The sequence below is a fragment of the Acipenser ruthenus genome, chromosome 9 (assembly GCF_902713425.1).
Source record: "Acipenser ruthenus chromosome 9, fAciRut3.2 maternal haplotype, whole genome shotgun sequence".
NCBI lineage: Eukaryota > Metazoa > Chordata > Actinopteri > Acipenseriformes > Acipenseridae > Acipenser > Acipenser ruthenus.
Genome location: NC_081197.1, coordinates 49,937,453 through 49,958,419, shown reverse-complemented (window position 1 = coordinate 49,958,419; position 20,967 = coordinate 49,937,453). Strand labels below are relative to the sequence as shown.

Sequence of the window (20,967 nt, the reverse complement as noted above, 5' to 3'; positions counted from 1 at the left end):
TCAAAAGAAACTTATCACTATTATAACACATTTATTTTCGAAAAAGAATAAGGTATACAAATGGTGGACATTGACGAAATGTTTTTGGTTTCTTTTTAATCACTCAATCGTTCATCTTTGACCATGACATGCTTGAGTGACTGACTGAAGCATATGCACTTAATGACCTAATTAGTGAGACAGTTGATTGGACACTGGATATGGAGTGATTTCAGCTGTTGAATTAAGCTTGAATAAAAGCATTAAAGAAAATCACAGAAAAAAAAAATGCCACATCTGTCAAGAGAGCAGCGCCTTCGTGCAATCGGGATGTTGGAGGCTGGACTAGGGAAGCATACTGTGGCTCACCATCTTGGGTGCTCACAGCCAGCAATTTCAAACCTGGCGAGACGGTATAACCAGACCCACTCTGTCAATGACAGGCCATGAACTGGGAGACCAAGAGTCACAACACCTGCCCAAGATCGACAGATCATTTTGCAGCATCTTCGTGATGTCAATTGTTAATCGGCACAATAAAAAGTCACTGCACCTGCTCTTAAACAGAGTTTGTCATTTTTCTATCACATCTAGTGCATTTCTTTTGATGCTCAACTATAAGTGATAAGTTTATTTTGATGCTCAGTATATATATAATATCTATTTTGCAGGATGTTTTAGATTATCATCCATAACTTAAACACTCAATAGTGCCAAAATTAGAAATATTAAAATAAGCTTCATAAATTCACTGCCAAATGAAAAAGGCTTCTAGTCTCATTGAATTTAAGTTTCTATTATATTGATATTGTGCTTCGTGTTTTGTAAACCTCTTTTGTGAATCAGTATTAACACAAGTTTTCTTTACTTCTGTTTTGCAGGAATCAAGGAAAAACAGAGGTAAGAAGTGACTCGGACGATAGGCGCTGATTTTCTTTCATCTTATGCTAAGAAAATGAAAGGAAATGGGTGTTGAAATGGCTGGAATTACTTTAAGGAAAGTACTTTATTGCATGGTGTTTTGTTAGCCACTGGATGTCACTGTTGTCAAATCGTAATTATAATTGCAGGCAGTTTAGCAACCCTTATTTATATTGTCTCCACAACCAGTGATTTTTATCGGGTGATTAAGCAGAAAGAAACTAAATTAAAAACAGAAACTGAGTGCAATCCACAGATGATGGATTATAGAACACAAAATGATTATATTAGAGAGAACCTCCATCCCTTTCCCTCTGGCTTTTGTCATGAGTTCTGTTCTGCATGATTCATTGTTGATGAAGGAGCTATAATCTCCTCTGTAAGAGTACTGAAAATGCTTGCCAATTCTTATAGGTAAATTGCTTACATTTGTCTAACTTTGAACAGCTTGCAGTCCACTGGCAGACTCAGAAATGCTGAAATGTGGATTACTGTTACATTTTAATTGCTTCACAGTAGACAAATAAGATAATTAGCTACTGCTGCTGTTGAGAAAAAGGGACAGTCTGTGGAGCTCAGTGGAGTCAGCGTGTTGGAAAGGGAAGGTTAGCCTTGTTTTAAATATAGCTCCGATTGGCATTTTAAAGACCTCCTAAAATGCTTAATTTCAGAACTTATCATATTTACAAAACTAGGAAGTAGTCATATATATATATATATATATATATATATATATATAAAAGGCTTTTCAATAATATATATATATAAATATTACACAGCTAATGCAATCATAAATAAACCCTGTTTGTTATTCCATAACACATCTCCCAAAAGCATTTACCAATACATCAAGCTTCTGTATTTTCTGTTTCAGAATCAAGCTGCAATAGCTTAGCGTAACTTACTGTTTGCACCTCATTGAAAATGTAGCGGTTAGCAGATGAAATTGAAATGCTACGGTTAATTGATTGCTGCAGTAAATTGACCATGATGTAATTGGTTTCCCCCAGGTATCCTTCACACTAAATGAAGAGCTGACTAATATTCAGGATACAGGAGAAAAGTCCACCACAGTCAAAGCACCGCGTGACCATCCCTTTACAATGCAGAGTGTGGGAGGACAGACCTTGGCAGTCTTTACAGAAAGCTCCTCAGGTAAATCAAAAACCTCTTATTAGTAGTGCAGAAGAAAAGGTCAGTATCAAGGTCACCTTAGAGGATTCATTGTTATTTAATTTGTATTTGCGGAAAGTAGTAGAAGTAAGAGCAGAAGCATTTGGCTCGCGTAGACCCCATTCACAGTTTCGATTTAAGGTGGCCCAGGGCTGCCTCAGGGCCGCTTTTTCTCATATGTAGACGCTCCAAAAAAGAAAAGGCAGCCCAGGGCCAGCCTAGATTTAGGCCACCATTTCGATGTGGCCTGCAATCCAGAACCAGGGCCGGCCTTTACATATGTATGAACGCAAAGCAGACTAAGGGGCGCCTTTTCGTATCATATGACCAATTTGATTATGTGGCTCAGTTGACACACCCGTACTCCCACACGTGCGAAAGGTAAATAGAAAGGCGATTGCTCGCTAGCCAAGATGGCAGTGGATCAATATTGAATGGTAATTATTTCTACATCATACAACTTTTAATTATAAAAATATTAAATAAAGATAAAATCTAGCGGGTTCAAGTTCAGGTTGTTTCTTTCACATATGAGCTGCAGTGCATTCATAATGAAGCTTAATTTGTCACAAATACCTTTTCTTCCTGTTTAGTAACTAAGCAAGAAATATAACAACTGCAGGATTGTGGATATCAATAATGATCAATAATGCTGGAGACTTGGCATATTCAGCCACCATTGTTTATTTTGCATGCAAGGATATACATAGCTACAGAAGTGTGCGTCTTTACATTAAAATGCTGATCATTTCTTTAGCTGCTTGCTTTTACACACACAAATATTAATATTATTATTGTGGTGATTGTTAATGTTCTTCTGCTGGCGATAGAGCAGTGGTTTATTGTGTTGTGCATGTTGTTGAGCAAAGTGTATTTGATATAAGACGGTGCATTGCTGTATTTAGACTAGGGCGCTTCTAGGGTAGCTGTACATGTGGGACAAGGGTTTTGTTAGCCGTATGTTCGGTAGTCTTCCAAGAGAAGGGGCAATGCTAATGTTCAGTCTTTACTGGTAATGGTTAGGGACTAGAGAATAATAATGACAATAATAATAATAATAACGATTAAAAAATAGAATAGTTTAACGATCATGTTTGTAAACAAAGACGGTATTCATGCAGGTTAAACAAATACGTATAAATGAGAAGAAACATGTATAATGTAAAATGCATGAATGTTTATTGTAAATGGAATGAATGTTAAATAATAGTTTACTTTTCTATGAAATGATTTCTCTGTAGGTGGGGGTAAGCTCAGACTGTCACCCTGTTACACACCATAACATTAAGTCAAAATTAGTATATATATATATATATATATATATATATATATATATATATATATACCATAAAATTGCTACTGTGCTGCATTGAAAAAATATATATTAATAAGAAACAGCTGCTACAAATCAGATTACTGTATATCCCGGTAGTTCTTCCATTCTGAGTGCAGGCTATTGTTCCATTTAAAAAAAACAAAAAACAATTTGCCACATTTTATGCCTGCTTTTCAGCCACATATGTGATTGCTCAAAGGTGCCTTTAAACCACAAATGTGAACGGGGTTGCAGACCCAAATATGAGGCGGGCCTGGGCCAGCACAGTAGTGTGAACAGGGTCATAGTGATGGACACCTAATTTCCATGAGCACCCACTACCCACCCACTCACTATGAGAGACAAAACCATTGGCATGATTCCAAGGTGAATAGGTTTTACCTTCAGCAAAGTCAGCAGGCTCTGTAAACACCGTTATTTGTTACTGCTAACTCACAGTAGACACTCGATTGACGTTGGGTGATGCAGTTTCTTCTTGGCCATAATTTAGATGCTGAATTTGAGCCACAGAACCTCAACAGGATGGGCTTCACAAAACTGTAAAATCACTAACTAAATTGGAATACAATAAAACAAACTGAACGGGTACTCCTGTTAGATCTGGCTAAATACAGTGACTGTACACTGCAGGGAAATTATGCCCAAAAAGCAACCAGACAAAAGTACCAGGAGAAAAAATAATGTGGGTGGAGCAGTGAAGTGTGTGTGTGTGTCTGACTTTAAGATGATGCTGAAAGGAACCTCATGTAAAATGGATGTAGGTTGTCATGGTAACAAAATAACAGATGAAAGCCTGCATTAAGAAGGCAGTGGGTGCTTTCTGCAAGTGTGAAAAAAGGGGTTCAGGAATGTTTTCACATACTTGATGACTTGTGATCTTTTAGTATATTTTTCTCCTGTTGAAATGTAACTTGATTCAGACCATAGGCACCTAGCCCATATTTTGCCACTCTACTTTGTTGGCTCTGTAAACACACTTGTATTCTATGTTTTGTTATGGTAATGCAAAAAACTTTATTTTTTACAGTTGGTTATTAGTTATCAACATAGAAAATTGTCAAACTCAGAAAAACTGTATGAACCCTGTATTTACAATTTGATTATGTTAAGCAGAGATTGTATATGATTTTTGCGGCTGAGGTTTTATAAAATTAATATGTGAATTATGCATACGTGTAAAATGTAACATTTCAAAAACTGTGTTTGTTAACTAGCCTCATGTGAGATCGATCAAGTTGATCCATCTGGTAAAATGACAAGTTGTAAGTGAAGTAATTTCTGAATTTCTTTTTTAGTCAAAATCATCATTGGCCACTTTCACCCATGAATATGTAATCAAAGACTGCTAGCCAAGCTTTTAATTTGAATTTCTAATTGAATATCTGCAGCGTTGTACTTCAAAATCTGTAAATACTGAAGTACAGAAAATAAGCAAAGAACCAAAAGATGTCCACCATAGGAATAGGGGGAGCAGCAGTAATGCAGCTAAATTAAAGCATTAATTAACAAAATAATCAGAGTAAATCTGATCTGATATGTATTGCCATCATTTGATAGATCTCATAAAAGTAACACATTTTATCATATAGGAAAATGTGAGGGTAATAAATCTTCAGTATGGAATTTTGTTAGCTCTATTTTCCTAAGTTTAAAAATAGTTCTCATTGACATTTTTTTCATATTAATTTGCAATCCTTTGCAATGAATTACGTACATTAATCAGTAGAATCGTGTTTTTGTTTTAATGGAAAGAAAAATAGATTAAGTGATTAGCTAGATATTGTGAAGTTGTTTGAAGGTCTACAGTATGTTAATAATTGATGACTATAGACACTATTGCTGCTACCTTCTGTTAAGCTGTGTCTGCTTCTTGTGTGCTGCATAACTGCACAGTAATAATTCTTGTGCAAAGAAACACTTTTCTCTCCAAGTATGGGACTTTAGCTATCCCTCTATTTTTCTATTTGTGTTGGACTTGCTTTTATATATTATTGCTTAAGTTTATTGCCAAAGCCGTTTGATGCTGTGTAATTTATTAGTGCAGAGGTACTGTGCCCGCTTGTATTTGAATAATGCCGTACAACTGATTTATCTGTAAACCTTTTGTTGAATCGGTGCAAAGGAATGATTTGCATGCTCTGTTCTGTTTTAACTACACCTCATATGAATGAAGCAGTAGGTTAGGATGATCTGTGTGTAACTGCTCCAGTCACTCACATTTCAGCCTCTGTTTGATTCCCTTTGATCTGTGACTTCAGTGCATACATGTATCCTTTCATAGCCAAGGGCCTTCATTTTAGCTCATATGATGTTTTCATTTGCTACATTTCAACCTGTCACCCAGACCATTTTTTAATGCGATTTGAGGTACTAACTTTAAACTAAGGTTTTACTACAGTCTCAATGTGAGGGGGGAGGGGATTCAAAACAAGGTTCAATCAAAATGACCAGATTAATCTGAATAAATCGTACACTTTGTTTAACGAACACCCTGCGTATAACGAGCATCTCTTAGAATCACCATAGTATTCTCAGGGTTTCCATATTTCAACTTATGTGCAATTAGGCATTGTTTGTTATACTAATTCATCACAGATTAATTGCATCTAAAAAAAAACGATTTGTTAGGTGGTTGTTGTTAATTCTAATGTGACAGAATCACATTCTTCTTCTTTAGAAGGGCAGTCAGAAATAAAATCTGACGGCAGCAGTTTTGTTGGTGAGCCTAAGCTGCTTTGATCCCTTTGGGTTTTAATTAGGGTTCTTTGTTTTCGCTTTTTATTTTTGAGTAGTGAACAAAATCCTGTAATACGGCACATACCCTTTTTAAAGTAATACCAAAAAAAAAAATGAACTCGTTAGTAGTGCAACAGGTTGCCAGTAAAGGTGGGGGCTTTGCTGCTTTATGTGCTTAATATTGGAAACAAAAACACATTGGCAATGTGAAAAAACGCCAAGTTATCAAAAGTGCCCAGCCATTTAAAGCGGAGATATCAAAAACACAAGCCAAGTTTCAAGAAACCATTGGGGCAACCTTGCCCAGCACAAAGCATATAGGCACAACTGTAAAACTGATGGGGGCCAAGGTTGCCCCAATTGTTTCTACTAACTTAGCTTGTGTTTTTGGTGCAAGTTCGATCCGCTTTTATTGTGCCTGAAAAACACATGCCAAGTTAGTAGAAACAATTGGCGTTTTTTCCAATGTATTTTTGTTTCAGATATCACTTTTTTTTTTACTCATTTCACTGGGCGTGAGCTGGGGGGGGAAGGATAAGGCAGAAGAAGTAGCAAGGAGCAGTTAGTAGGACAGAATGTGGTCACCGACTGGGGCCGACGCTGTCGACATCCCAGGGGCGGAGAACCCGGCAACCGGAAACAGGATAGAAAAGAGGTCACCGACTGGGGCCGACGCTGTCGACATCCCAGGGGCGGAGGACCCGGCAACCTGAAAACACATATGAGGGTTATGACTTGGAAAGCCGCCCCTCGGGAGGAGATGAGAGAGGTACCCAGCATCTGAGGCTTCTGTAAGGGGCGCTCGTAAAACCCCTGATTGGCCGAGACATCACGCTGCCTGGGACCTGAAAATAAGGACAAAGCATTGAGGTTAGTATAGGACTCGGCACGAGTGACCACGTCCTGAAGAGAGGCAGAATAGAAGAGAGCCTCGAGCGAGATGAGCGCAGGAGCTGCGACAGAACAGAGTTTGGCCGGGGGTCCGCTTTGACTCACGCGGTGAGAACCCCTGAAGGTAAGGGAGGCGGCTGCCTAGCCCTGAGGTCGGGGAAGTGAGCCTCACTTGCCCCCCAAAGGATGGACCCCCGGCACCTCACGAAAACTCCCACACCGTGAGACAAACAAGACAGCACATGCCAACGCATAACATACACAAAAGACCAGAATGACGAACAGGACGAACAGAGGGAGATTAGTAGATTTGTTAGTAGGATGTGACTATGTGTATACCTGCCGCTCAGTGGAGAGGAAAAAACCCCTTGAGGCAGGTTAGGGGAAAACCTCTGGTGGCCCCGGCGAACAGGTAGCCCCCACTCCGGGCATGCTAGCGATTTTAAAATGGGCTGCAACTATATCGGAGAAGATGAATGAACGTAATAAATCTACTGCAGAAGAGGACCAGCGGCCCATGGTCTTGATCAGACTGTGGTTGATGCTGGCTCTTGCAGCGGAGGTAGCTGCACCTATACGAAATGAATGGGGAGAATACAGCTGAGGAGGGAGGCCTGCTCTAGAAAAGGAGGGTGGAGAGGTGGGCTGATTAGGAGATCTTCGTCGCTGCAGGGAAGCTTGAAGCTGAAGAAACTGCGTATTCTGAGCTTCTGAGGAAGCCGAAGAAGGCTGTGAGTGATGGTGGCCCTCGCAGCAGAGGGGGCTGTGCCTACGGAATGATTGGGGGGGGGGCCCGCTCTGGAGGCCCGCTCTGGAGGCCCGCTCTGGAGGCGAGGTAGGTTGGAATCCAGTGACGAGTGATCCTAGGAGCGAGAGAAATCAATGAGGGGGTGGAGTGGAGGAGGGAGGCTTGCTCTGGAGGGTGGAAGGTGGGTTGAGAACCAGCGATGAGTGATGATAGGAGCGAGAGGAATCAATGAACTGAGGGTCCTGGGGAGGGGGGGGGGGTGGTCTTGCTGGGGAGATACCTTGCTGATGAAAGGGGCAGATAGGGGACTCTTCTTGACAGCTGAATGGACTAACCACGTTGAAATTGATCCCTCTTGGAGGTACGAGCGAATGGTGAAGGAAATTAGAAGCAGAAGAAACTGCGAGTTCTGAACGTAATAATCTACTGCGAAAGAGGACCAGCGGCCCATGGCCGAGAAGCAGATGAGATACCTTGACGTTGAAAATAAGGGGCAGATAGGGGAATCTGCTTGACAGCTGAATTAACTGACCGCGCTGAAATGGATCCGTCTGTAGGTACACGACTGAATGATGGAGTAAATTAGAACTGTGGATTCTGAGCTCCTAAGGAGACCGAAGAGGGCTCAGATGCAGATGATCTCCGTAGGTAGATCCTTGTATGGGGAGAAGTGGCGTTTCAGAAGAGAAGAATGAGCAAACTGAGAATGGTCATTGATGCGGACAGCGGGAAGGTGAGGCAGAGGGGAAGGCTCTTAAGAATCAGCTGTTAGGCAGATGGTCTCCATGAGGAGATCTTCATAAGGGGACAAGCAAACTTTCCGAAGAGTAGAGATGAGTGAAAGAGAATGTCTGTTGATATGGGCAGGCGGGAAGGTGCAGCAGGGGGGGGACTTTGAAGATTCCACGAAGAGTCAGACAAACTACTGGTATGGAGAGAATGGTGGGAAGAAAAAATCTCTAGCTGGACGATGAAAGCCGTGATCTGGTTTGATTTGAAGGAATAGGATGAATCCGATTCTGGCACAGAACGTTTAAAACATTGACCAAGCTGTACAATATGAAGCTGTCGAAGGAGGGAGAGCTGCAGATATGAAATGCTGAGCAGATTGAAGGAGGTTACTGAGAGTTTGATTCAGTCAAAATGACAGCTGGTGAAGCTGGTGAATTTGGGGGGGGGGGGCACGCAGCAGACGGGACCAGTCGACGGAACTTGAATACTAAAAGTGGAGGCCGAAGGAGAGCTGGAACTGACAGTTGAGGTAGCAGCTGGATCTGAACGAACGTGTGTAAATCGACTGCTGAGGAAGCTCAGCACGCTTTGTGCTCCATTTACTGGAATGGAGGGCAGAGATGAGATGTTTACTATCCTATGTGTCAGTTAATACGGGATCGATCTGCGGTCTGCTACTATCATGTCTGCTTGAAATGGAAAAGGTGAACTCACATTGAGAGACTGGGTTTCACAACTCCAGTTATTCTCCTAGAGTGGAACTCCTTAACTCATAAACAAGACAGATTTCCAGTCTCACCGCGTCTCTCACCATGTATTAATGCTGTAATATTTGAGAGGATGTGTGGACATATAAATAGATTGCTGAGAAAGACAAGCACCTCGTATTTTTGATTAGATGGGGATTAGCATTAGCCTTGACTGTGGAATGCTTCCACGATCTGCGTATTGGAGGAAAGCGGAAGCGTTGGAAGATCTGGAGTAGTGCAGGTACAGATTTAGACTGAACTAAAGCAACTTGCATGCTATAACAGTGAGTAGGTCTGAAGAGGGAGCAGAGGTCTGCTGCAGTGAGGAGCAATTAACAGTAGAGGACGGGATCTGCTGGATGGTGCAGAGATCTGAGGAAGTAAACAAAGAAGTGCTGTCAATAATGAGCGGTGGTCTGCTGTAGAGAGAGAGAGATCTGCTGAAGCAGTGATCTGTTATTGTGAATGGTGGACTGCCATTGGTTGAGCGTGGTGGTCTGCTGCAGAACGCAGATATCTGCTGAAGCAGGGATCTGTAATAGTGAATGGTGGATTGCCATTGGTAGTGTGATGATCTGCTGTAGAGCACAGACATCTGCTGAATGCGGTGGATATTGGACTGTGAGTTAAAGTGATTTAGATGAAGCCAGAGATGGAGAATACATAGAGCCGAGGCCGCTGTAGAACCTAAGAGGATGAAGAATCCGCTGCTCTGAGGCTGTTGAAAAATCTGTTGATTTGGTCGGGAGCAGTCCGCCTCAAAGGGGCGGGGGGAGGGGGGAAGGGTGGGGGGGTAAGAGTTGAACTTGAAGAATGTCATTTGATATAGATAGACAGGGGATGAGGCAGGAGGGGGAACTCCCGAGAATCCATCCGAGTGAGAACTGCGGGAATAGATAGAAAAGCTGTAGTGTCCGAGCTTTGCAGCGGAACCAAACTGGTTTAATGTATAGAGAGAGAGCTTGTGGTATTATACTGCCATCTAGAGGTTATGATTGGAATTACATCATTGACTTGAGTGAATCAGGGTAGAATCTATGAAGTTACTACGATTAAAATCCTTGTCTATGTAGAACAACATTTGCTTATTCCTTTAGATTTGAATAATAAATATTCTAGACATGTTTAGGACAGATAGTCATGAATATAAATAAGTTAACGCAATATTTAGATGTTATGGTTCGGCGCGTTGAATTGGTCTCCGCCAGTTGTGAAAGTGCAGCAACAGGAAGCCGGAAGATTGCAGTGCTGAGGCGCAGAGCACGCAGAGCCTGATGAAGCTGCCTGGTCACCATGACAACTTACCACTCCCCGCAGTCACTCAATAAGGGCGTTGCCGTGGTAACCATAGTCTGTGAGGCGCCGGTGGAAAAGTTACAGTACAATAGTGTCGTTGGAGAATGTTGTGACCAGTCGAGTCACGAGCCGCCACTAGTTAAAAATTGAGTTTAGAATGGGCTGGATACGTCTTTAAAATGTTGAACGTAGCTGATGGAGGTCCAGGGCAGGATCTTCTGATGAAACGGTAATTGTGCTGGCTCAGTGGGAGCGGGGGGAGGGGCGTCTGATTGCAAGCGAGGAGTAAAGAATGATTAAGCCAACAAAACTTCGTGGTAGAGTTAAATAGAGCTAAGGTAAGGCAATCGCAGACAACGGGAATGACGATATCTTGTCGAAGGAGCTTGGAAGTTTAACGGAGGACCAGACTTTCTGATAAAGTTGCAGACAAGTTGAGTAATGAAGCTGCGCTTTAGACGGCTATGATGCCGAGGTGGAGACCGGATGGAACAGGAAAGAGTAATGTTGGAGCTCTTGGAGCCGAAAAGAGAAGCTGAATGAAAAGAAAGATCACCTGAGCAGGTAAGAAAATGATAATATCTTGGCAGCAATGTGCAGAGAAACGACCTGCGTGAGCGAGGCAACGAAGTTTAGATATTAGCGGTGAAGCACGAAACGACGGCGTCTAAGCGTTTGCTACAAAAACGAAACACTAGACAGAAAAGGTGCCGGTGATCAGGTCTTAAATAGTAAATAGAACTAATTAACCGGAGATTAGACAATTGAAAGATTAGAGATTAGCGGCCCCCCCAGCTCCACGCCCCCCGAACCTCGCAAGCTAACATAACACGCACACGCACACACACACACACACACATTACGGTAATAGCAAAATTGTTCAACCTATATTGAGGCAATGCATTGCCGTTTGCGTAGGATAAATGTGAATAGTAGCCTAGTCTGTTGAAAGGGTTAAGATGTGAATCTGTGTGGTGTAGCCGTTATGTAGTTGGAGTGAAAGTATGACTAGTTTGGGTTCAATAAGGTATATTTGTACCTTCTGCGTCAGTCAACTTCAAAACAGTCTTGCAATTATACATTGGATAAACCAGGAAGGGAAGAGCCCGAATGGGTCAAATGGCCTCTTCTAATTCCCAAACATTTCTTATGTTCTTAGATGTAATTAATATAGGTCTGCCAGTGCTGCGTTCAATAGGCAGAGTGCTCTGCCGTGGCGCTACGTAACATAAGCTAGCTCTTATTGAACAGAGAACTTTCAAGATGGCAGAAAACACAGCACTAGTGTTGTTTTTGGGTGAATTTATGGAAGATTGTGCAGAAAATCTGCTGTTAAATGCCTCTTTTGCACTTGCATTGAGAGCCAACACCATGACTTCAGCAGCAGTGAATTCAAACACATGCAAGAGTGCTGTATGGATTGAAAACTATGTTGAGAGCATTGTTCCACAGTACTGTGATTGTTGCATAGTGCATGTTTTATTTACAGGTGGCTACAGTGCAGTTTACGCTTGCAATTAAGATGTTTCTATTATAAGGAAGTATTGTTGTACAGCAAAATAACATTTTTATAAACTGTAGAACAATATTTTTTCAACAATTGGTCAACCCAGTAACATTTTATACAGCAAATAAAATAAAAAATAAAAACTTTCCAAAGAAATGATTTCTTCAATGATCCTTTGAATAAATCTGTGAATGACTTTAGCAGTTAGTTTCTTTGTTTTGCAATCTTCTGCGTTTCCATGAGCTCCTGAATCTGCCTTTTCTGTTCCTCTGCAAAGCCTTACAATTGAAGTACCAGTGTTTGTTTGTTTGTTTTTTTCTCTCCAATATGATTGAAGTCTTATAATACATATATCATTTTGTTTATAATGTGTTCTTGGCCAGATAGAAATGTAACACTGCCAAAGTACCTAATTTTAGTCAAGTTCTCTTATTCGTTTTTTACCAAAAAAATGCATACAGATATGTTGGTCAAAAAATCCAATATATGGGTAAATTACACCACAGTCGCCACACTGGTGTTGTACCTCTGCCATTCTGAAACACCTCCTAAGCTCCTCTGAATGTTAGCTGACGTTACGAAGCGCTCTCGGCATGCAGGTCGTTCAATAGAAAGCACCACTTAACGCTGTAGAGCGCTCTGCCTATTAAACACACCCCAGGTGTTTCGGTCAGCCTTTGTTTTCCATCCATTTGATAAGAGCCCTTTGTGTTATCTACATAAGAACTGAATGAAAGAGATGGCTTATCCTGCTCTTATTAGGACAAGGAAGATAACCAAATATAACATTGTTTTAATGAGACACTCTTTCCAGTAATTTTTCATAAATAATTTGCTGCCTGTCTGTTTGAGGAATATCTTTTTTTCACACTCATTACTGCCACAGAGTTTCTGCATTTATCCATGGTCTTCCTAGTTTAATCCCACTGTTTTCAGTTGATTGTTGACAGTACATAAGAACATAAAATAGGAACGGAATTAGGCTATTTGGTCAATCAATGCTCATTTGGTTCCTAGTAACTGATTGATCCCAGAAATGTGTTTTGACAGTTCTTAAAAGATCCTAATGATTCAAAAGCAACAATATAGCTTGGTAACCCATTACTTATACTCTCCACTCTCTGGATAAAAGTACTGTTGTGGTCAGTTTCTGTTTTTTGGAGTATTTAATCCCATTTACGATGTCTTGTAACAACCATTTAGAATGGTCTTTGTAAAATGGGGATATTATCATTTCATTAATTTAAGAAAACAACTATATATAATACAGATTATTACTTCTTGAACAGGATTCTGCTCACTGAGAATAATTTGTTTTGGTTGAGATTGTAGAGGTGTGATCTTTATTTCTACAAGCAGGATTGGGCTTGCCTAGAAAAACAAGGTATCATATTATTCTCCCTGACGCTTGGATTGCTGGGCAGACATCTGTTGCTGTAAAAGAACAATTTGATCATTTAAAAATCCTTTTATATAAAATGATAAACTGCTGTAGTAAACAACTATGATGTATATATGCCTGATGACTAAATATTTATAAATTTATGCAGCATTCTGTAGGTTATGCTGTTAATATGTTTACCCACAAATTGATTTAAAGAAAATATTTCTTGCTGCTCTTAAACTGGCAGAATGGTAAAGTACCTGTCAGTCTGTATGCATCATTACCCATGTAAATGTCATTTCTTTAAACATATGTTCCCTAAAAGGAACTTTTTGTCTTTTAAATAAAATTATGTAATAAGAAAATATATCCGTGTTCACTTTAATGATATTCTTGATGACCACAGTCCCACACCCCCCCCCCCCTAACAAAACCGATCAGTGGGTAGATTTTTTGTACTGTAAGGGCATGCATTAATATTTACATTTTAAAATATAAAAGCAAAAATAAGTTGGATTTGTGTGCACCCAATTATAAGACTAATATGCTACTATTTTTGCACATACTCAAATGCATGAGAAACAGTACAGCAGTTTGTGCCAGGCATTTTATTACACAACAAATACAAATAGCGTTACAGAATACGGAACACAACAAATTTATATTTTCATAACGTGGCGATTTAATCTGTATATTTTATACCAGTTTTCACTACCTTTCTTCATCCTGCAATCCTCAGATGCAGCTGCAAGCTGATCAGCCTGGTAATCCTGCCTTGGCTTCAGCAGTGTACTTTCTGTAAATATTATCTGCTGCTGCTAGCATTAGTACGAATTTGGGCTTTTGAATAATTCTGAGCTGTTATTTAAAGCTGAATAAAGATATATACATCTTGAACCATTCTCACAGATGCCAGTATCAGAATGCCGCTGTGGTAAGAGAGAGAATATTGATAGTCCCATCTGAAAGCTATGGGAAACTGTATAGCCCCGACATGGGGCTGCTGCTGCTTTACTGCACGTAGAAGAAATTCTGTTCTGTTGTTGTTTTTTTCTTTTTTGTCTTGATTTGTTACTTAATGAAATGAAGTCCCTCGCAGTGGACGATTGACCCTTTGCTGCTGTCCAGGCTGGTGATCAGACGGAAGCCTCTCCTGAAAGCCATCATGACGGTCTCAAACTTTAGTGTCTCCAGGGTGCACACAAAGGTGTTGTCCTCCTTGAGTACCAGTCGCGTGCCTGTCTCTGACTTGATGAAGTGCCGGAACTGGACGGCATTGGATGAGATGGCAAACTCCTCCGGGAAGCCGTCAAGTCGGCTCTTGGACACCTGCACAACGCGCCCCTTGAGCCTCTCGATGAAATCTGGGTCGCTGCAGAACACCTTGAGCCCTTGAGAGCGCTCGTGACTGTCGATCACCTCCAGGAAGGTGGTCTCTGCAGAAGAACACCTTGTCCGCTCGTGCTCCTTAATGGCCTCTGCCAGCCTCTCCAAACCGTAAAACTCAGCCTCTCTCACAAGCAAGCCACACTCCTGAAATCCTTCCGGCAGAATTAGCTCCCCAGTTCGCAAAAAGTTCAAGATGTGTCGGAAAAGGGGACCATCTCTGTCGATAAAGGGGTTCCCTTTGGAGTCAATGAGCGCACCCTGTCTTTTCCTGCTGGCCACTTCATCCAAAAAAGATCCTGGGTACTTGGATAAAGTCTGCTTCTGTGTGATGTACAGGTAACCCCCAACGTTGAGGGTAACCATCAAAGGGAGCACCTTGCAGTTCTTGCTTGGTTGAAGCAAATCTGGATTGATGTGGTTTAATTCACTTTCCATTCTGCCGAGCTTCAATTCCATTGCAGGGTTGCCTGGTGCTTCCAAGAAGTGCAAGGAGTCCGACCTGCACTGTGAAGCAGCAGTAGCTATGTGCGACTGTGTCGAGCAGAACAGCACTGGCAGTAAACGAGACATGCAAATGCTGGCAGCATTTCTTGAGCTGACAACACAGCTACACGGTAGGTGGTGCATTAGACTAAGCTGTGCGCTGTCGACATCAGAATCTGATGAAGAGGTAGGGAGTGGGGAGACAAGCTTTTAACCCTCTATTCAAAAAGGATGGTTGAACCTGGTCTCTTATGTTTTTCTGCTACACTGTAGCAATTATGATTCTCCTGGTGATGAAAGTTGATATTCAGCTGGTGAGAAGGAAGGTAAACGTGAGCCTTAATGAGCAGGTTCCCCTTCCTTTTTAAGGTTTTAAAGTTGTCATGTGGCCCTTTCGTAGTTTTTTGTATTAAACAAGTACTGCAGGGTGTGTGTGTGTGTGTGTTTTAATAAAAGGAAAATGTTTTTTGTGTATAAGGAATCACTGATCTGTTTGTGGATAGCTGGTAAGTTTAATTTGCTGCATTTTCATTTATTTCTTGTGTACTATACCACAGCAGAGCCAGCAAGAATAATGAATATAGCAAGCATTGTTTATGTTCTGTATACAGTATCTGTACCTATACAAGTCTATTGAGTGGCATCTGCAACAGGCTACACAATTTAGGGGCAGCTGTTAAAACAGACCACTGATGCAATTGTGGAAGGAGAGCATTGTGGAACATTCACTTAAGTGTTGTAATCCAATCAAACTATACCATAATTTCAAAGTTTTAGATACTTGCTGAATTTACCAAGATAAATCATTCAGGCATGCCCTGGAAGGTGTTGTGATGTTCATTGTTGCTCTATTTGACTGTATTGATTATGCCTAAATCCTACCATTGGAACTCACACATGACCTCTGAGTCCCACCTGACTCGCCCATCAGATAAGAAGCGGAGTCATTTTCTCTATACATATTTCATTCCTGGATTAATCTGATGTACAGTAACAGACTCCAGAATTCACTACTGTTTAATTCAGTGTGTGCAGGTATTATTTCATCTGGTTTTATCACGATGGCAACAATGTCGGCATTACTCAAGGGGGCAAGTGCTTCCACATGTCTGCACACACAATCTTCACTTACATTAGTTAGGCTCTCTGCGAGTTCTGCAACAGCTGCTTTATCTGTATCCTCAGTATCTGCACTTGTTACTGGTATCACGTCTTGGTCAAAGGCATTTCCCAAACCTATCATCCAGCACTTTGATTCTTATCCGGCCTCAGCAGCAGTATACCATTATCTTTTACTGTTAGCTCTTTAATGGCTTCTTGGAGAGTAACCTGTTCATCAGCAAGAAGTTTGCAAAGCAGCTCTCGGCGGTAGTGCGCTTTAAAACTTGAAATCACTCTTTGGTCCATTGGCTGGATCTTGCTGGTTGTGTTTTTTGGTAAGTACACAACCTTCATTTTGCCATCATTCATAACAAGTTTGGTGCAAGGCAGTTATCCAACAAAAGAATCGCCTTTTCTTTGAGATTTTTACACTGCAAAAACAAACAGGTTTGAGGCACAAATGAATAAAAAAAAAAACATGACTTGAATATGTGGCTGGTCATCTAGGCATTCTTACTTGCTTCACAGATCACAGGCAGATTTGTGCATATAGCATGGTGAAAACAGCATGGGTTTTTACTCTTTCCAAAGAGAAGCGGCAGTTTGTGCTGCCCAGTTTTATTAGCTGTAAACAGCACTGTGACACGATCCTTTCTTTTTGCTGATCTTCCCTTGAACACTGTGACTTTCAGGGCAGCAATTTCCAATAAACATCACCTTCATCTGTGTTATAGATCTGTTGTTCATTCTATCCACCGGCTTGTATAATCTCCTTCAGTTCTGCTGGATAATTAAGATCTGCTTTCTCATCTGCCGGTTGTTGCTCTCCTTTTAGAGTACCTTCACAGATGCAGTGTCTCTTTTTGCCAGCTCAAAAACCAACCTCGGCAACCTCGGCTAGCCTTAAATTCAAACTCCGGTCCCTTTAGTCATTTGCCAAGTCTTGTGCTTTTGCTTGCAGGATTGGGTCTGAAAGAGGTGTCCCCTGTGTGCGTTGTTGTACAAACCAGCTGTATAGTGCTTCATCAATGTCATCATTCTCGGCCATTCGTGTTCGTTTTCGCAATAAGCTTTCTTTACTGTCAAATTTATGAATGAGTGCTCTGAGTTTCTCTTCATCTTTCATACAGCTGACTCGCCAACTTTCAAATCGCGAGCAACATCCACTTGCTTAGCTCCACTTTTCACTCGCTCAATAGCTTTCAGCTTTTCTTCTACAGCTACGTTCTTTCGTTTGGACTTTTTCGTCCTACATACAGTTTGTACGCAGCCAGTAACGTTTGAGCTCCGTACAGCTAATTCAACCGCCAAATGAACGATCTAATGCTGTGAATAATATTCAGAGACATGCAAAGTTAAACTGTAAAAATGGGGAGCCAACTCCAGGACGCGATATATCCGAACCTGCAGTAAAGCGAGAGATGATAGAACGAGGCGTGGGTGCATATAGATGGAGATGAGAACATCTGTGTAGTAGGTTATTACAATGTTAGAAAGGAAATATTGTCAGCAATTCAATTTTGTCTACAAAAGTTTACTGATCTGGCAACATCACCTAAAATAATGCCGTTGTTCTGCATTGATGGTAAATAATGAATTGGGTTCACTCTGACAGTCCTTTTAAATATTGTTCCGTGTTCTGGTTATAGTAAAACTGTTAACCTAAATCGACACACTTGAGCATCTAAAGCTGTTCACATTTCCTAAGCACAGTAATTCTGATAGGAGGTCACTGTGTGTGCACTGTGAAATGAGATTACAGTTCCTTCTTAATTGGTGCTTCAACAGTTTCTAACGACTTATCATATTCAGCTGATCAGGGACCACTAGGAAGATGAGCAGAACTGTTTAATTAGGGTAGTGTAGCAAGCTTTTTATTTACCCTTTTTGAACATATTCTCAGACGCTTAGCTTTCTGAGGTACTGAAAGGGAGTTAAGAAATAATTTGAGTATGAGCATTAATCGAAGACCAGACAGAAAGCATCACATTGATTATTAAAATGTTGTCCAGTGTAAGCTCCGCACCCACTCACCGGAATGAACAAATGACCATTCCCTCCCCATTTAATCTGTAATTGGCACTGTAAAAAAATGTTACTGACCAAGCACATGGTGTGTCAGTGTACGTATCGATAACATTTTTACTTTTAAGCTGTCAAAACCATGTAGGAGTGGGCAACTTGCATGGTCCCACGATGAAGATTGGCGCAAACTAAAAAGGATAATGCTAGTCTAGCAAGGAGTACATACACAGTTGGAAATTGGTGACAGACAGAAGGTAGAAGGCATTTTTATGCACAGAGTAGTGATGGTATGGAAAGGGTTACCATGCCATGTTGTTGCTGCTGAGTCATTGGGATCCTTTAAGAGACAACTAGGCACAGTTCTAGAATCTACTAGAAACTAGACACGTATTGGTAGGCATTTTTGAAAGGTTGCCATTTGTTCATCAAGCTCTGGAGAAGCTATGCAGATCAACCCAGTCTCGCTGTGTATCGTGTGTTAGATACTGTGGTTTCAGTAATATCAGATGGAGGAACACGTCCAGCCCCAAACCGAGCAGCAAGCAGAGAAATTAGAGGAGCAAAATGGAAGCTAATAAAGGAATACAATTAGTCTTGTTCTCTTATAAGAAGAAATATTGATTGATCTGTGTATTTCGGGCACAGAAGTGATGCGATTCATCTCTGCAGCACTCTGTAATTAGTGTGTGGATTTTAATCGCTCACCCGTGTGCAGAGACGGATCGCTTATTGTTCGTGCTGAAATGAGGAGGGCATTACCCTTATGAATCATTATCTAGTTAGATAAAAGATCTGTATAGTTCTGCCAAATTCTGTAAAATAATGTGTTCATTTTGTTCAGTCACCTGCAGACATGCACCTCATGCTAATATGGTCTCTCCCCCCGATTAAAAACATTTTGGTCAAAAAATTGACCATTATTGTGTCTCGGACTCTTCATGGTGAACATGATAACAGGCTTAATTTTACACCAACTTTATCATGCACTCCTAGCCTCCTATAGACGTTTCGGATTGCCTTTGGCGGTATTCTGATAAACTCTTTCCAGGTACTCAATTTATGAGGATCCTCTGACTATTATGAGGACATATGTGCTGGTATAAACTTTAGTTTGTTTTAGATTGTATGAGTTAAGGTTGAATGCATTCCCTCTTTTTTTTTTTACTGTCCTGGGTGCTGATTAAAGTGGGTGTGCTGACAAGTTTATTCTTTCTATTTTGTTTCCAGCACTACAAAACATTTCAGTATTCATGTCGAATAAGGCTTTTGGCTTTTTAATGGTGTTTTTTTTTTTTTTTTTTTTTTTTTTTTTTTAACACGGCCCCCCTCACAAGATCTATGTCTAAATTAATAAGATTGCTGTAGCACTGATTTTTAGTGTTGTGGTAACCAGTGCAGTTTTGAATGCAATATTTTCCAGTGATATGAATAATACATTTAACCCAAGACGTATCGTATGTATTTTTCAAAGTGATCTTCCACTCAGGATCTCAAGTCTCATGAAATGTTTGAGATACAGCCTTCATATTTTCAGCGGTAGTGAATCACCTTTGATGTGTGGTTATGGGTGTCATCTAATGAACATTTACCAATTTGTCCCAGTATTTATTTATTTATTTTTAACACTGCTGCTGTAGCACTGCCCAGTTGTGGAATGTGAAAGGCCTGTGACATTTCTGATAATGTTGCTCTTTAGCGGTTCATTAGAAAAAGTCTGTATGCTGACTATTTTGTACTGCATAAAATGTATTCCCAGTGCTGTTCAGAGCCATTTTTAAAAAAATTATATTAAATTTTGTTGAGTCTGCGCTGCAAAGTACAGACATTCAAAATTTAATTGTAATAATTACATTTCAGGAACAAAGCTGCATATTTTGTAACAGGATTGAAATGCAACAGTCTTTCAGAATACTTTTTGGATGGTGATGTCCGATCTTTGTGAATTTTGTACTACCCATGTATATAAAATCTGCCACAGGCTTCCACAGTACTGCTTTTTAACATTTTATACTGTAACACTGTAGTAGCTTTTGCTCTTCTCTGGCCCGGTGTTCCTGTCACACTTTGAGATCTCGAAAGGGCAGTTGTTGTTGTAGAGGGATTACGGTACCAAGTAACCTACACCCCATGACTTTTTAATTTGCTGTGAAGGTTGGTTTAAAGGGGTTGTCTCCACAACACACGTATTCCATTTCACTTGACCTTCTCACCAGATAGTACCTCTCAAGAGCTAAGTGGATGCAGGTTTCCTAGTCCCAAGAAGCGGTTTCTTTTTTATTAACAACAATGTGATTTTACTGTGTTATTATTGGCAGAACTATCCTGATGTCATATTTTCTCTTTCCTCTCAATTCCAACCCTCAACCTTGGTAGACCAGTTCTATTGAAAGAAAGGCTGGACCATAAGAAAACGCAGCAGGCAAAACACAACTATCCTTTGTTAACCATAGTACAATTGAATTGCTGTCATACGAACAAAATAGCTCAGCTGTGTGTAATGAATTAGTGACTTTGATG

At 40.7% G+C, this 20,967-nt stretch overlaps 2 protein-coding genes across 3 annotated transcripts in view; one reads left to right on the top strand and one right to left on the bottom strand.

Annotated features, from left to right (window-relative positions):
- Positions 1–20,967, top strand: part of LOC117405332 (general transcription factor IIF subunit 2) — a 32,663-nt gene that overhangs the window by 3,324 nt on the left and 8,372 nt on the right. For both annotated transcript variants that reach the window (XM_059030176.1, XM_059030175.1), the window contains exons 3-4: positions 861–879; positions 1,911–2,055. In XM_059030176.1, the coding sequence (XP_058886159.1) occupies positions 861–879; positions 1,911–2,055 (164 nt within the window). The remainder of the gene's footprint in view (positions 1–860; positions 880–1,910; positions 2,056–20,967) is intronic.
- LOC117405331 (BTB/POZ domain-containing protein KCTD4-like) lies at positions 14,059–15,376 on the bottom strand. Its single transcript, XM_034008297.3, has one exon. The coding sequence runs from the start codon at positions 15,295–15,297 to the stop codon at positions 14,524–14,526; it is 774 nt and encodes a 257-aa protein (XP_033864188.1). The 5' UTR covers positions 15,298–15,376; the 3' UTR covers positions 14,059–14,523.

What these genes read in the sequence shown, in the direction of transcription:
- LOC117405331 (XM_034008297.3), bottom strand. Translation starts at nt 15,297, where the DNA reads ATGGAATTGAAGCTCGGCAGAATGGAAAGTGAATTAAACCACATCAAT.